The 16,915-nt window shown below is 48.0% G+C and overlaps 1 protein-coding gene across 3 annotated transcripts in view; it reads right to left on the bottom strand.

Annotated features, from left to right (window-relative positions):
- The window catches only part of TECPR2 (tectonin beta-propeller repeat containing 2), a 133,887-nt gene that overhangs the window by 32,718 nt on the left and 84,254 nt on the right, over window positions 1-16,915 (bottom strand). For all 3 annotated transcript variants that reach the window (XM_003933371.4, XM_010343958.3, XM_074394327.1), the window contains 3 exons: window positions 13,502-13,742; window positions 12,384-12,473; window positions 10,463-10,696 (listed from right to left, as the gene is read on the bottom strand). In XM_003933371.4, the coding sequence (XP_003933420.3) occupies window positions 10,463-10,696; window positions 12,384-12,473; window positions 13,502-13,742 (565 nt within the window). The remainder of the gene's footprint in view (window positions 1-10,462; window positions 10,697-12,383; window positions 12,474-13,501; window positions 13,743-16,915) is intronic.

The following is a 16,915-nucleotide window of genomic DNA, read 5'->3' as shown; positions in this document are numbered from 1 at the left end:
TGACTAATCTTTCACCTAATCTATGAACTTTGATTTTCTACTTCAAAGAAAGAAAGGAAGCTGCATTTGCAACTGAACTTGGACACTAAGTCATCTGATCTGCCCCAGTCCATCTGCATCAGCTATGTGGATGTGGCTGGGCTTGAGGACATCGTAACTCATGAGTTATGACAGCCTCTGGCCACTCTGCCACCTGCCAGGTGCCACACAGCACCCCTTCCAGGCAACAGGCAAAGCAGTCAAGATGCTGTCAGCAGTGTCCTGAACCACCAAGCCCTGGGATTAGTATCTCCATGTGGGTCCCATCGCCAGCTTCCTCGGACATGCGACTAATGCCAGTAAATTCTGGATCTGGAGAGAGGGAACTCATATTTACAGATAATCTGGATCTTAATTAGAATTAAACTGACTGGGCACAGTGGTACACACCTGTAATCTTAGCACTTTTGGAGGTCATGGGGGATAGATCAGTTAAAACCAGAAGTTTAAGACCAATTTGAGCAGCATAGTGAGACTGTTTCTACAAAATACATAGATGAGTTGGGCATGGTGGCGCACGCCTGTAGTTCCAGCCACTCGGGAGGCTGAGATCGCTTGGGCCCAGGAAGTCGAGGCTGCAGTGAGCCACGATGGTGCCACTGCACTTGAGCCTGGGTGACTGAGGCCTCATCTCGAAAAAACAAAAAAAAAAACCAAGTCTCCCAAATAATATTCATTTTTATTTCTTTCTCATTGCTATTGAGACTGATTTTAAGAGGAAAGGAAATTGAAGTTTTTTAAAAATAGAAATTACATCTGATAATAGTCTGGCTAAGAGAACAGCAGTCAACAGTTCCTGAGTAGCTGCTGTGGAGAGGCTGTCAGCCAGGTCTTCATACACTCATCTCAAACCCCACAGCAATGACACCTGGTGAGTATTGTCCCACTTTGCCCATGAGACCACTGGGACTCGGCCAGAAAGAGATCTGCTGAGGGCTGCGTGGCAGGAGGCAGCCAGTCAAGGAGGCAGAGGAGGATCTGCAATTTGGACCCAGGTCAGCCTGGCTCCTCGGAATCAGCAACCTCTGACCTCTGAGACTTTCCCTACAGCGCAATGCACAGATCTTCAGGGCTAAGTCCAATTCGATGTTTTTGTTTTGTTTTTGAGACAGAGTCTCATTCTGTCATCTAGGCTGGCATTCAGTGGCGTGATCTCAGCTCACTGCAACCTCCACTTCCTGAGTTCAAGTAATTCTCATGCCTCAGCCTCCCAAGTAGCTGGGATTACAGGCATGTGCCACCATGCCCAGCTAATATTTGCATTTTTAGTAGAGACAGGTTTCACCAGTTGGCCAGGCTGGTCTTGAACTGACCTCAAGTGATCGACCCTCTTCAGCCTCCCAAAGTGTTGGGATTACAGGTGTAAGCCACCACACCCGCCCAAAGTTTTAAACAACTTTGTCACCCCAAAATGTTCCCTCAACAACCTTCTGGTCAATGCCCTCTACCCTGAGGCAACTGCTGAAGTGACTTCTTTTTTTCTTTTTTTCTTTTTTTTTTTTTTGAGACAAGAGACTCGCTCTGCTGTCCAGGCTTGAGTGCAGTGGTGTAATCTTGGCTCATTGCAACCTCTGCCTCCTGGGTTTTTGTTTTTTTTTTTTTGAGACAGTCTCTCTTTGTTGCCCAGGCTGAAGTGCAGTGGTATGATCTCCGCTCACTACAGCCTCAGCCTCCCGGCTTCAAGCAATTCTCCTGCCTCAGCTTCCGAGTAGCTGGGATTACAGGCGCCTGCCACCACACCCAGCTAATTTTTACATTTTTAGTAGAGACGGGGTTTCACCATGTTGGCCAGGCTAGTGCTGGGATTATAGGCGTGAGCCGCTGTGCCCAGCCTGTTGAACTGACTTCTATCCCACAGGTGAGTTCAGTCTATACTAGAGGTTCCCAGAGCAGAATCGCAGCATGCATGCTCTGGCGTCGGGCTTCCTTCACGCAGCGCCATGCAGGGAAGTGTTACCACGGTGCCACTCGTCTTCATCGTCACACATGACTTCACTGCAAGCACATGACAAGGCAAGGTTCTCCGTTCACCTGCTGATGAACTATGCACTATTAGGAGCGACATGGCGATAATCACTCTCGTGGGAGCCTTTTTTTTTTTTTGAACATGTGTTGATTTCCTTGAATAAATGCCTGGAAGTAGACTTGCTAGCCATAGGATAGGTACTTGTTTCATTTTTGTTTTTTTCTGAGACAGTTTCACTTTGTCACCCAGGATGGAGTACACTGGCACAATCTTGGCTCACTGTAACCTCCACCTCCCACATTCAAGTGATTCTCATGCTTTAGCCTCTGAAGTAGCTGGGATTACAGGCACCCGCCACCACAGCTGGCATTTTTTTTTTCTTTTTTTTTTTTTTTTAGCAGGGACAGGGTTTTGCCTTGTTGACTAGGTTGGTCTTGAACTCCTGACCTTAGGTGACCACCCGCCTCAGCTTCCCAAAGTGCTGGGATTACAGGTGTGAGCCACTGTGCCTGGCCTGTTTCACTTTTTTTTTTTTTTTTTTTTTGAGACGGAGTTTTGCTCTTGTTACCCAGGCTGAAGTGCAATGGTGCGGTCTCGGCTCGCTGCAACCTCCGCCTCCTGGGTTCAGGCAATTCTCCTGCCTCAGCCTCCTGAGTAGCTGGGATTACAGGCATGCACCACCATGCCCAGCTAATTTTTTGTATTTTTAGTAAAGACGGGGTTTCACCATGTTGACCAGGATGGTCTCGATCTCTTGACCTCGTGATCCACCCGCCTCGGCCTCCCAAAGTGCTGGGATTACAGGCTTGAGCCACTGCACCCGGCCCTGTTTCACTTTCAACTACCAGTTTCCTGAATGGCTGTCCCATGCTCACGCCCAGAGCCATGTCTGTGAGTTCTGGCTGCCTGCACCCTTGAACCTTTTCCATGACTGCCATTCTAGGAGGGAGGTTGTATCCTGTGGTGGTTTTAATTTGCCTTTCCCTGCTAAGGAATGATGCTGGGAATCTTTTAATATGCTACGGGCGGCCGGGCCGTAGCATATTAAATTTAATTCACTGCTATAAAAAATTATCATTATTCCTTTGTGTATTTTCTAATGATGAAAAATTTCTCTATTCCAGGAATTAACTGTATTTTCTCCTCCCTTGATCTTGTACTTGATCAGAATATTTTACTAGGGAGTTTAAACAGAACTCCCTGGAACTCTAATATTATGTATGCAAAGATCAGTACCAGTCAAAATAAAGTACCTTCAGCAGCAACTCTAGAAATAGCTAAGAAACAAATGCTAATTAAGAAACAATTTTGCATTAGTCTTCAACCTAGCTCTAAGAAGAACTACAGGCAGCAGTGATCATGCTAACAGAGTCACGTGGTGACAAAAACACACTGGGCCAGCATCTCAGAGTTGGCAGCAACAACACTGCTCACAGAACACAGAGCTCACATGACACATCCAACATCCTTTCAGAACATATAGAAAGGACTGCTAGACGATGTGCTCCAGTGTATAAAACAGCTTATTCCAAACTGAAGAGACAGGTTAAAGATGACAAAGTTGAACTGAGGGCTTTCCTGCCTCAGAGTCTCACCCGGGCTACCTGGATGAATGAGTTGTGAGCCTGTTCCACAGAAGAGGTGGTCAGGATGTGGTGAATGTGGTGCAGAGACCACTGCCCTCCCCAAACACTCCATGGCTCCCTCACATTCCCTTAGAGTTAGGCAGGATCCCACAACCAGTTCTGGCAACGGGCTCTGAGCAGAAGGAACCAAGATGGTGGAGCCGCAGAGCAAAGCAGGAGGGATCAGGCAGCCACCACTTGGAGGACCACTGCCCTGGAAGAAGGCAGATGCAGTGCCAACTTCCCCGGAGCGGGGCCACGGTTCACTGTGTGAAGTCGCTGATATCTGGGGCTTGCTCCTGAAGCACAGCTCAGCCTGGCTGATGCAAACACACTGACATTTTCCTGCCTGTCCCTGTTTTGTCTTTATTTTTTCTTCTGTTTTAAAAAAAATGCTTTAATTACTTTATTCGACAAAGCAGACCTTCTCCCCTTAGGATTGTTTCTTAAACATATTATTTTAAAACAAAAAGTGGCATTTATTTGATGCTTTACTATTCATAAAATACTTTTCTGCATAAATTACTGAATAATGTAATCTTGTTTGTTACCTAATGGCATAAACTGACACTGAATAGTTCATTAAATGCTGTGACCTGATAAATTAAATTACAAATTTCATTAGTTTGCTAAACATTCCAATGCCTGACATAATGCATATTTATGTGTATGGGGAAATGAAATGTTATAAGCATCTTAAATATCTGCTAAGTGATGCAAATTTTCTTCCAAAAACTAGGATTATAATAAATCACTACAAAATTCCATATTCAATCTCTGCAACTGGGTTAGTAGTCAACCATTTAAGAATTCCTTTAATTTAATCCCATAGCAGCAGTTGCTCTGGTAATTTGTATAGGGGCAGAAAGAAGCAGGATGCTGTATCTTTAAAAAAAAATTAAAGGTTTGTTTATAGCCACTACCGGAGATAATAAAAAAAAAAAAAAGAAAAATTAAAGGTAAAATCATATTCATTATCTGATACACTAAAGTCATCCTCATACTTGAAATTAAAATTTCTTTCTTTTTTTTTTTTTTTTTGAGACAGAGTCTTGCTCTGTCACCCAGGCTGGAGTGCAGTGGCACAATCTCAGCTCACTGCAACCTCCACCTCTCAGGTTCAAGTGATTCTTTTGCCTCAGCCATCCAAGTAGCTGGGATTACAGGTGTGCGCCACCATGCCTGGCTAATTTTTGTATTGTTAGTAGAGATGGGGTTTCACCATGTTGACCAGGCTAGTCTCAAACTCCTGACCTCAGGTGATCCACCTGCCTTGGCCTCCCAAAGTGCTGAGATTACAGGCACAAGCCATTGCACCCAGCCTTGTTTTTTAACTTATTTATTATTATTATTTTTTGAAACAGAGTCTCACTCTGTCACCCAGGCTGGAGTGCAGTGGCATCAGCTCAGCTCAGCAGTGGCACAGTCTCAGCTCACTGCAGTCTCCACCTCCTGGGTTCAAGCAATTCTCGTGCCTCAGCCTCCTGAGTAGCTGGGACTACAGGTGTGGGCCACCATGGCGGGCTAACTTTTGTATTTTTAACAGAGACGGGGTTTCACTATGTTGGCCAGGCTGGTCTCAAACTCCTGGCCTCAAGTGATCCTCCTGCCTCAACCTCTCAAAGTGCTGAGATTACAAGTGTGAGCCACACACCCAGCCTGAAGTTAAAATTTCTGCTTGTCATTTCAAGAAGACTGATGATGTTCCAGACCTAACAATGACTTAGTGCTGCCCAAGGTCAACACTGTCCCTGAGGGAGCGCAGGTCATGCTGTCGGAGGCTGCTTGCTTTTACTCATACAACCAGGAAGACACTTGCAAAGAAAATACCAGGCTGAAGGAAAGAACACATGTAAATGTATCTCGGACAAGTTTTCATAAACCTAACATCTGCCTCATGCCCTGGGAAGGCTGATGGCAACTTATAGCAAGAGCTGAGAGTTTTCCTGGGAGGGTGGGAGTCACATCATCCACCAGGCAGCTGTGTGTGATGACATCCTGTACTTGCGTGGGAGGTAATTTTATCTTTGATTACCTGTAACAAGGCCAAATATAGGATCAAAACTCACATCCCAGAGTGACTAAGAAATGGAGCTACAAACAGTACTGACTTTCCTGGACATTTTAAATCCTGCTGGTGCAGTGGCACGCACCTGTAATCCCAGCACTTTGGGAGGCTGATGTGGGAGGATCGGTGGAGCCCAGAGTTTGAGACCAGCCTGGCCAATATAGTGAGATCCTGTCCAAATTAAAACAAAAATCCTATTGGGTATGTACTGTCACCAAGTAATTGGTCCCTGCCTGTAAAGTCCCTACATGCCCCATGTGTAAACTTCCAACAAAAATAATGTGAGTCAAACTAAAATAATTGTTTTTGTTCATTTGTTTTTTAAGAAACATGATCTTGCTCTGTTGCCCAGACTGGGCTCAACAACTTGGGCTCATGCCTGTAAGCCCAGCACTTTGGGAGGCCAAGGCAGGTGAATCAGTTTAAGTCAGGAGTTTGAGACCAGCCCGGCCAACATGGTGAAACCCCGTCTCTACTAAAAATACAAAAATTGATCGAGCATGGCTGTATGCACCTGTAATCTCAGCTACTCGGGAGGCTCAGGCAGGAGAATCACTTGAACCCAGGAGGCGGAGGTTACAGTGAGCCAAGATTGTGTCACTGCACTCCAGCCTAGTTGACAGAGCAAGACTCCGTCTCAAACAAACAAAAAAGAAGTCTCTTGACCCACCTGCCTTTCCCACAGGATACAGACTACACCTGAAGACAGCACAATAGGTGCATATCTGCTGCCCCTGGTGATGCTCACTGCCCTACCCTGGCACAGGGAAGGCTGGGGAGGTGGCCATTCTTTCTAGAGGAGAAACCCAGCTTCAGTGGGATTGAGTCCCAGGAGTGAGAGGGAAACAGGAACGAGTTCACCCTGAGTCCAAGATGGCCTTGGGCCCGCCAGTCCGGTGTTCAGCAGGCATTTGTTGAGGGGACGGTCTGGGGACCCTGGTTGCCTGCTCACCTCCCTCACCCCAACACAAAGCTGCCAACCCTGGACTTGACACATTCTCTCAGAATGTGCAGGAAATGGGAAAGGAGTCTTAATTCAACATTTCAAGATCAACCAGATAACTCAGACAAATAAAATCTAAAGCTCAGGGCAGGATACGGACTACTCGAGGTGGTGCTTTAACAAGAGATGCTGGATTCTCTTTCCCTGTGGCACAAACTGGGGCAACGCAAGCAAAAGTCCCACCACCAGCCTGAGGATCTGTGCAGCTAACAAAGGCTACAGAGCGCCCCCAAGCAGAGCGCCACAGCTTTTGGATGGCCACGCTGCAGGGAGATGGCTCACACTTAAGACAGGACGCCCCCGCTACCCATGCATCCCCCGGGGGGTTGGACTGGGGGGATTGCTGCTCCCATTAGAAAGGAGAGGAAACCAGGGCCAGGCACGGTAGCTCACGCCTGATTGGGAGGCCGAGGTGGGCAGATCACTTGAGGTCGGAAGTTTAAGACTAGCTTGGTCAACATGGTGAAACCCCATCTCTACCCAAAATACAAAAGTTAGCTGAGCCCAGGCATGGTGGCTCACACCTATAATCCCAGCACTTTGGGAGGTGGAGGCGGGCGGATCGCTTGAGGTCAGGAGTTCAAGACCAGCCTGGCCAATGTGGCAAAACCCCATCTCTACTAAAACTACAGAAATTAGCCAGGTATAGTGGCAGGCGCCTGTAATCTCAGCTACTTGGGAGGTTGAGACAGGGAGAACTGCTTGAACCTGGGAGACAGGCTGCAGTAAGCTGAGATCGTGCTACTGTACTCTAGCCTGGGAAGGAAACTCCATCTTGAAAAAAAAAATTAGCTTGGCATTGTGGCACATGCCTGTGGTCCCAGCTACTTGGGAGGCAGAGGTGGGAGGACTGCTTAAGCCTGGGAAGGCAGATGTTGTAGTGAGCCAAGATCGTGCCAGTGCATTTAGCCTGGGTGACAGAGTGAGACCCCATCTGGAAAAAAAAAAAAAAAAAAAGAAAGAAAGGAGAGGAAACTGCAGTTAAAGGCAGGCTGCCTCAGCCCAGTTCTGTCCTGCCTCTGCCATGAGTCCCCACATCTCTGCTTGTGACCTCCTTGTACCCACTGCCTGTCTGATCCATTTCAGGCTCAGTTGGATACTGACATTGATTTGTTAATGATTTTGCAGGCAGAACACAGGGGCTTAGCCAAAACCTGCCCATCCACAGCAACCAGGACCCCCAGGCCATCCCTGCGCTCACACACCCATCCCCTCAAGGAACATCTGCTGAACAGCGGAGGGCCCAAGGCCATTCCAGACTCAGGATAGGCTCGTTCCTGTTTCCCTCTCACTCTTGAGACTCAATCCCATGGAAGCCGGGTTTCTCACCTAGAGAAACCTCCCGTGAAGCCCAAATACACACCTTAGAGACCTGCACAACTTGAGCCAGCTGAGCCAGGAAGGGGCACGAGCTGTGCTGGAGGTGGGAGGCCCAGGCAGGGCTGGCTCCAACAGTGCAGAACCCGGCATGACGCCTGTTCACTCTGAAGCCTGCCACAGTGCAGGAGCCTTCCTGGAGAGGCTGGCAAGGGCCGTGTAAGGGAACCAGTCCTGCTTCTCACCCAAACAGTGCAGGTGAACACGGCCTCCCACAGTGCTCAGGATTCAGGTGTAGGGAGAACACACATCATGCGCTAGACTTTCTACCCGCAGAGGGGGAACTAGCAGCATTTTCCAGTTAGTCTGGGGAGGAGCTGCTGGAGAAAGACTCAGGACCAGTAGGGTCTCTGAACAAATGAAAGGCTTCCCAGGGCAGGCGGCAGGTCAGCCAGCACCAGAGTTCAGGCCTCTCTCAGCCTCAGCCTGGTCTGATCAGTCAGTGTCAGTGACATGGAGAGGAGGGTGTTCTCAAGAAGCCAGACGGTGACTGGTGGGTCCAAAAGGCAGTGGGGAGGCCCAAAGCACAAAGAGCAAACATCACCCAGACAACCCCAAGCCTTGGAACAGAACTCGCTTCTTTCAGTTGAGTTAATGTTCAGAGGCCTTTTCAGGCAAAAGAATGGGTGACGTCTACTCAGCACCCTGTAGGAGCCCTTGGGGCTGAGGGCACCGGCCACTGCCAGGCGGCCTAGGACAATACTTGCTTTACAGTGGCAAGAGGCTCTCTTCGTCAGCTGGGAGCATACAGACTGCAATGCAGCCAGGAGCTTGGGGAGAAGGCAGAGAAGCCCTTCTCTTCTTGCTTTCTTTTTTGTTTTTTTTCTTTTGAGACAGTCTTGCTCTGCCACCCAGGCTGGAGTGCAATGGCATGGATCTCAGCTCACTGCAACCTCTGCCTTCTAAGTTCAAGTGATTGTTGTGCCTCAGCCTCTCAAGTAGCAGGGATTATAGGCGTGCGCCACCACACCCAGCTAATTTTTGTATCCTTAGTAGAGATAGGGTTTCACTATGTTGGCCAGGCTGGTCTTGAACCCCTGACCTCAGGTGGTCCACCCGCCTCGGCCTCCCACAGTGCTGGGATTACAGGTGTGAGCCACCGTGCCCAGTGCTCTTCTTGCTTTGTTTCTCCCCCTCCTCCATTTTTTTTCCTCTTGGTGAGTACATGTGGATCAGTTCTCAAACATTAAATGCTTACGCAATTCAAGTCTACTATAGAACCAAATGCTGGTTGTAAATTTAAAAACTCGGAAACCTTATAACCAGGAAGTTCCAGAGTCAGTCCTGCTGAGTCAGTTCTGATGTAAGCGCAGGGCTCACCCAGGGCCGGGGGAGCCATCTGCACAGTTCCACCTTCAGGTAAACCATACCTATGCTGCCTGATCCACCAAGAATCTATCAGAGAGAAATCTAATGTTGTGGGCTTATTTTATTATTTCTTAGAACATGAATGAATTATTTACAAACAGCACTACATTCTCTCCATCCCTTCCTCCCTCCCTCCCTCTCTCTCTCTCTCTCTCTCTCTCTTTTCTTTCTTTTGAAACAGAGTCTCACTCTGTTGCCCAGGCTAGAGCGCAATAAATAGTGTGATCTTGGCTCACTGCAACCCCTACCTCCCAGGTTCAGGCAATTGTCCTGCCTCGGTCTCCCAAGTAGCTGGGACTATAGGCATACACTGCCATGCCCAGCTAATTTTTTTTGTATTTTTAGTAGAGATGGGGTTTCACATGTTGGCCAGGTGGTCTCGAACTCCTGATCCACCCACCTCGGCCCCACAAAGTGCTGGGATTATAGCCACTGTGCCTGGCCTACAAATAGCACATTTTTTAGCCTACTCTGTAGCCAAAAAAGGGAGATACAGAGAAAAGCAGGAGCTTCAGGGTGCAGGTCCTCCTGGATCTGGCTGAGCTGAAGGACAGCTGGCACCTGTGTGCTGAGCCGCTCTCCTCTGCCAGGCACTGTCCTGAGGAGATGCACAAATGCGGCGCCGACCCCGTCGTAGGGAACGCCCGTCTTTCCAGCTCTTAAGGCTACAGAGCTATGACCCACATTCAGACAGACAGACAGGGGCAGCTGCATCACCAGTATCCTTCACGCTGCTCTCAGCAAATGGCCCCTTAACCTGAGAACACACGCCCTCCTGGGGTTCTGACAGCCCTGCAAACTCTAAGGAGCAGGGAAGGGACAAAACCCAGAGCCTGTCTAGTGTGGAGCAGCAGCCAAGTGAGCTCCTGAAATCCAGCAACTTATAAATAACCTCTCAGAACTCTCACAAGTTGAACACAGGCTGGGCAGTTTTTTTCTTTTTGTTCGATGTCATGTTCTGATGCAGTCTGAGGGCAGTCAGGGCTCCGGCAGGCATACTCACGAAACGGCCGTACCTAGCTGGGAGAGGTCCAGCCTGGTCCAGTGCATGCCCGTGGGGCAGCTCTTGGAGAGCGTCCTGATGAACACCTGGCCGAGGCTATCCAGCGCCCACAGTGCATCCTGGCAGGCGGCGTAGGCGCGCATCTCGGCGTCGGGAGGCAGCTGCACTGTAGAGGGCCGTGACTGTGCACTCTGGGCGCTGACGCTGCATAGGTCCTTGCTGCTCTGGCACAACCACAGGGAGCTCCCTGCAAAAAGGGATCATGTTTGTTATCATGAGCTGTCTGCACCGAGCCACCCACCCTAAATGCATAGGCAGCCTGGCCGTGGTGCTGCTCATTCACCTGCCTGTTCCCATGCAGGCAGGAGTGGTCTAGCACTTTAAGAAGTAGAAGTCAGAGGCAAACACCACAACTAACAAGAAACAGGCCTGAGATGTTTGAAAGAAACGGAAAGAAGGCAGGGCTTAGAAGATTTTATGAAGGCCGTAATGTTGGCTTACTGGTTCTGGCCTCCCATTTTCATGGGCTGGGAAGTTTTTCACTTGAACAAAGGCACCAGAGCATTTTTAATACAGGATGTTAATTTTGCCGAGAAGAGAAGGCTATCAACTCAGTGCCCTGCAAGAGGGAGGGTTGGCAGTTCCTAGGGAGGATGGTGCCAAGATGCTCTCCTAGGCCTCCTGGTGATGGGGCCGCAGGGTAGGCCACCTGCTGGAGAAGGCTTAGGAAGCTGGAAATGCTTCTCTTTCCATCATTACCTCAAAATCATGTCTTTTCATTCCCTCCAGCATTTAAAAAAAGTCCTTTAGGTATAACAGATTCTGTTTAAAATGCAAATAATCCTTAGGGCAGTTAAAAGCTCATGGTACATTATCTGAAGTATTATCTATAACTTGCAGCCACACATGTTTTGGAATTCAAACCTTTTCTGGATTTTTGAAAACCTTAGCTAATGGGTATGCCACTGGTTTACAAAACAACCATGAGGGCCAGGCGCTCCCCAGTGAGGCGCGGTAACATCCCTGTGGCAACACGGGTATAGTCACAGCCAACAGACCCACTGAGGCTGGAGGCAGCCCTGTGTGAGATCCAGTCAAGTTTGGCTGCCAAATTAATTTATGCCAAACTCAAGAAATAATTTATTGTTTTCAGAGATTTCTAGGTTTCAGAACTGTGGTCCGAACAATCTGGTAAGAAGTTACTGTACTGACCCAATGACCTGCATCCTAGTGGGACTAATGGTTTGAACTAACCAAACGATTCCCTCTTAGTCACAGATTTCACAGCGTCTTCGCGTTTAATCCTCAGTGCAATCCTGGGAGGAGGTACAGCTACTTCCCAGAGAGGTCCTCTGACTGCCTGGGCTCCCAGCTAACTGGGTGGGGGAACTGCCTCTCCTGGCCACAGATGCCAGCTCCCCACCCTCCCGTGCTCTGGCTCCCCCACAAACCCCATGCTCTGTAAGGGACACTAAGTTCTGCCCAGGAATGTGGGCAGGTCTGCCTAATGGGGTACAAATGTGGGACTTAGGTGATCCAGAGTCTGTGAACAAGATGGAAAGAGGCTGCTGGGAGGTAACAGAATGACTCTGAAGGGGAGATGGGAAGGTGCCTGAAGAAGCTGTGGCCCCTGCCATGTGCTGCTGGAAGTCACCAGTTGCTGGCCCTGGTGTCCACAGTGTGAGCTCTTCCTTCAGAAGGATACTTTCCCTCGTCTTCACAATGCTCGGTCCCTCTCAGCGGCTCTCTTGGTCAGGACTATGCCCTTCAGGGCCCTAGGCTCAGCTAACAAGGGCTACGGGCCTGTGACACCCCTACATGGTTGGTCTCAGGCGTGCCCCATCACTAATGAGGCCACAGTTGGATCGTGGTTTGAACCTTTCCAACGGTGAAGCTGTGCTCTAGATTTCTCAGCGAGGCTAAGACTGACCCACCTTCCTTTGTGGGAGCCGCAGAAGCCAACACAAAGGCCCATTTTGTGGCAGAAGCTGTCCCACGGGGAACAACATGATGCCAGTAAGTGCCTGGAAAGAGTAAACGGGAAGAATGTGTTAGAGAAAGAAAACAGACAAGACCACTTCAGGGCCTAGTTCTAGACCACAGCTGGCCTTCAAACTCCTTCTCCAGATAATTCTAGAGTGTCCCTAAATTCAGTGACATGAGCCATCAGAGCCTGCCATTCATTTCCCTCTGAACGCTGCCAGGCAGAGCCACATCTAGCCCAGGAGTGGGGAGGTCACACAGCAGGGAGACAGTTGGAGAAAATTCACAAAGCAAGGGCTTGACTCACAGAAACAAACCCCAGGATGCATGGACCAGCGTCTACACTCACAGACCTGGCCAGAGCCCTGCATTTCCAGCAGTGGCCACCACCTTCCCTCCAGGAAATGGTCCACTCTCTCTCACTAGGCTCTTTAGGTTCAGGTGGATTTTTTCATTTAAAATGTGAAACTGGCCGGGCGCGGTGGCTCAAGCCTGTAATCCCAGCACTTTGGGAGGCCGAGGCGGGTGGATCACGAGGTCAAGAGATTGAGACCATCCCGGTCAACATAGTGAAACCCAGTCTCTACTAAAAATACAAAAAATTAGCTGGGCATGGTGGCACGTGCCTGTAATCCCAGCTACTCAGGAGGCTGAGACAGGAGAATTGCCTGAACCCAGGAGGCGGAGGCTGCGGTGAGCCGAGATCGTGCCATTGCACTCCAGCCTGGGTAACAAGAGCGAAACTCTGTCTCAAAAAAATAAATAAATAAATAAAAAATAAAATGTGAAACTGTTAACATAAAAATGACCTCCATTTGCTTTTCTTACGTCATGAAAGGTTTCCAGGGAAAACACACTCTCCAGACTCAGAGATCCAAGTTTTAGGAATGACAGATTTTTTAAAAAGGAGAGAAACTGATCACAAAGCATAAGAGGGCCCCACTAGACACTTCATACCGCTGGCACTAACTTAGCTTTTCAAGTTGAGATCTTTAAGCTTTCCTTAAATGCTGGCTTTAAAGTGAGGCTGCCTATAAAGCCAGTGTGAAATATACAGCAATTCACCCACCAATGAGACTTCCCTTAGCCACGTGGAATTCATTCTTGCCCGAGGAGATCCAGACGCCGCTGTTATTGACCCCGAGAAGGCTTGGCTGGCACTGAAGCTGCTGGGACCAAAATGCCATGCGCAGCTTATCTGCCACCTTTTCTACGGGAGCTTGGGCTGCTGTGGCCACCGAGTGAGTGGCATGGATTATTGTCTGAAATAAGCTGCACTGGTCAAACACCACATAGTCTGTGATGCTCACCTGGAAGGAGACAAGCAAAAACCTTGAGTCAGAGCAACTACAGCGTAGACTCTCTGCCTTGAGGGAAGGTTCCGGCCCAGGCCCTCACCTCTGCATTTCTAGTAATGAGATGACCATCCAGACACAAATGTGCACATGTGCACTTGTGGAAGGACCAAAAACACGTGACAGGATGCCAACAAACCGCTAACTCTAACTCCAGCTCCTTCGTAGCGGTGGATTTAAAGTATGGAAGAATATATTCACATTTTAGACACTTTTATATAACGTGGATCTTTTACAAGCATGTATTACATTTGTGATTAAGTATCACCGCCCCACACACCCCTTCTAAGAAGACTTTCATTCTAATCAGAGTGAGAAAGAATAATTTTGCCATCTTTTCTGAGACAGTCTTGCTCTGACATCCAGGCTGGAGGGCAGTGGCACAATCATACTCAGCCTTGATTTCCAGGATCAAGCAATCCTCCCACCTCAGTCTCCCAAATACAGGTGAATGCCACCACACCTAGACAATTTTTTTTTTTTTTTTTTGAGACAGAATCTTGTTCTTGTCACCCAGGCTGGAGTGCAATGACACAATCTCAGTTCACTGTAACCTCTGCCTCCCGGGTTAAAGCAATTCTCCTGTCTCAGCCTCCCAAGTAGCTAGGATTATAGGCATGTGCCACCATGCCCAGCTAATTTTTGTATTTTTTGGAAGAGACAGGGTTTCACCATGTTGGCCAGGCTGATCTCGAACTCCTGACCTCGTGATCCGCCCGCCTCAGCCTCCCAAAGTGCTGGGATACCAGGCATGAGCCACTGCACCCAGCCCACCTAGCCAATTTTTAAATTTTTTGCATAACTATCAAATATTTCCTAGTATATTAAATTAGACATATCTATATACAATGTATATGTTATATACAACACATCTCAAAGAGCAAACACAACTCATTTTCTACATTCTCATCTGAAAGACCTCCGAACAGTCAATGCAAGACAAGCCTTCAACAAAGCAAGTCTGAGGCTGGATGCAGTGGCTCAAGCCTGTAATCCCAGCACTTTGGGAGGCCGAGGCGGGTGGATCACGAGGTCGAGAGATCGAGATCATCCTGGTCAACATGGTGAAACCCCGTCTCTACTAAAAGTGCAAAAAATTAGCTGGGCATGGTGGCACGTGCCTGTAATCCCAGCTACTCAGGAGGCTGAGGCAGGAGAATTGCCTGAACCCAGGAGGCGGAGGTTGCGGTGAGCCGAGATCGCGCCATTGCACTCCAGCCTGGGTAACAAGGGCGAAACTCTGTCTCAAAAAAAAAAAAAAAAAAAAGAGAGATCGAGACCATCCTGGTGAAACCTCGTCTCTACTAAAAATACAAAAAAAAAAAATTAGCTGGGCATGATTACACGTGCCTGTAATCCCAGCTGCTCAGGAGGCTGAGGCAGGAGAATTGCCTGAACCCAGGAGGCAGAGGTTGCAGTGAGCCAAGATCGCGCCATTGCACTCCAGCCTGGGTAACAAGAGCGAAACTCTGTCTCAAAACAAAAACAAAAACAAAAAACAACAAAGCAAGTCTGAGGTGACAATACAACGTAAACCAATGGGACAAGGTACTTAAAAAACACCAAATATGGCCCGGCCATGGTGACTCACACCTGTAATCCCAGCACTTTGGGAGGCTGAGGAGGGCGGATCACAAGGTCAAAAGATCGAGACCATCTGTGGTGAAACCCCATCTCTACTAAAAATACAAAAATTAGCCGGGCATGGTGACACACACCTGTAGTCCCAGCTACTCAGGAGGCTGAGGCAGGAGAATTGCTTGAACCTGGGAGGTGGAGGCTGCAGTAAGCTGAGATGGCGCCACTACACTCTAGCCTGGCAACAGAGCGAGACTCCACCACAAAAAAAAAGAGAAAAAAAAGAAGAAACATCAAATATTTCACGGCTATTGACTATCAGTGCAATCCTTACCTACCGCAGTGGGAGACTGTGGGGGCTACGCTAACACTAAACAATGCCAAAGATGGGAAAGAAGACACTCCTTTGAAAATCCATTGTAGGTCAAGGGTGGTAGTTCACGCCTATAATCCCAGTGCTTTGGGAGGTCAAGGCGGGAGGATTGCTTGAGCCAAGGAGTACAAGACCAGCCTGGTCAACACCAAGACCTTGCCTCTACCAAAATAATTAGCCATTCGATGCAGAAGATCTCACCACAGAAAAAAAAAAAAAAAAAAAAAAGTAAAAAAGAAATAAAAAGAAACAAAATAATTAGCCAGGCATGGTGGCATGTGCCTGTGGCCCCAGCTACTTGGGAGGCTGAGGTGGGAGGATGACTTCAGCCCAGGAGTTGGATGCTACAGTGAACAGTGAACCCGCCACCGAACTCCAGTATGGGCAAAAGAGTGAGACCCTGCCTCAGAAAAAAAAGAAAAGAAAAAGAAAAGAGAAATCCATTCTAGGTGCTCTTGCTGGGACCAAATCACACAAAGTTAGCTTGAGGATATCCTCATCCTGTTTCTTAAAGTGCTTCCTTTTCTGGAAGCATGTGGAAAAATTCCCCTTTCTTTGCTGAAATATCATTTACTTAGAGGCCTTCTTAATAAGCAGAGATAGCTCAATTTTAATTTTGGGTTAGGCTTTCAAACCTATTGTTTGGGTTTTTTTCTTAGTACATTTGTTCATAATTAAACATTATTATTACCTTGGTCTTCAAATGGATGTCACTGGCTTTATTTAGTCTATAATAAATTTATAAATAATATCAAAATAAAGTGCATTATTTATACAAAGAGTTTTGCAAATTATCTCCTATGATGAAAGTGCTTGATGTTTCTAATATACTCAAACACAGCAGAGGCTAATCCATCAAATAGAAAAAGTGAATACTATTGGCTGGGCGTGGTGGCTCGGCCTGTAATCCCAGTACTTTGGGAGGTGGAGGCAGGCGGATTCTTTTCTCTTTTTTTTTTTCTGAGACAGGGTCTAGCTCTGTCACCCAAATTGAATTGTGGTAGTATGATCTTGGCTCACTGAAACTTCTGCCTCCTGGGCTCAAACCATCCTCCCACCTCAGCCTCCTGAGTAGCTGGGACCAAAGGTGTGTGCCACCATGCCCAACCAATTTTTGTATTTTTGGTAGAGATGGGGTTTCACCATGCTCCCCAGGCTGGTCTTGAACTCCTGGACT

Source organism: Saimiri boliviensis, chromosome 2 (genome assembly GCF_048565385.1).
Source record: "Saimiri boliviensis isolate mSaiBol1 chromosome 2, mSaiBol1.pri, whole genome shotgun sequence".
Taxonomy (NCBI): Eukaryota; Metazoa; Chordata; class Mammalia; order Primates; family Cebidae; genus Saimiri; species Saimiri boliviensis.
The sequence above is the reverse complement of the archived record's forward strand: the minus strand, read 5'-3'. Positions and strand labels throughout refer to the sequence as shown.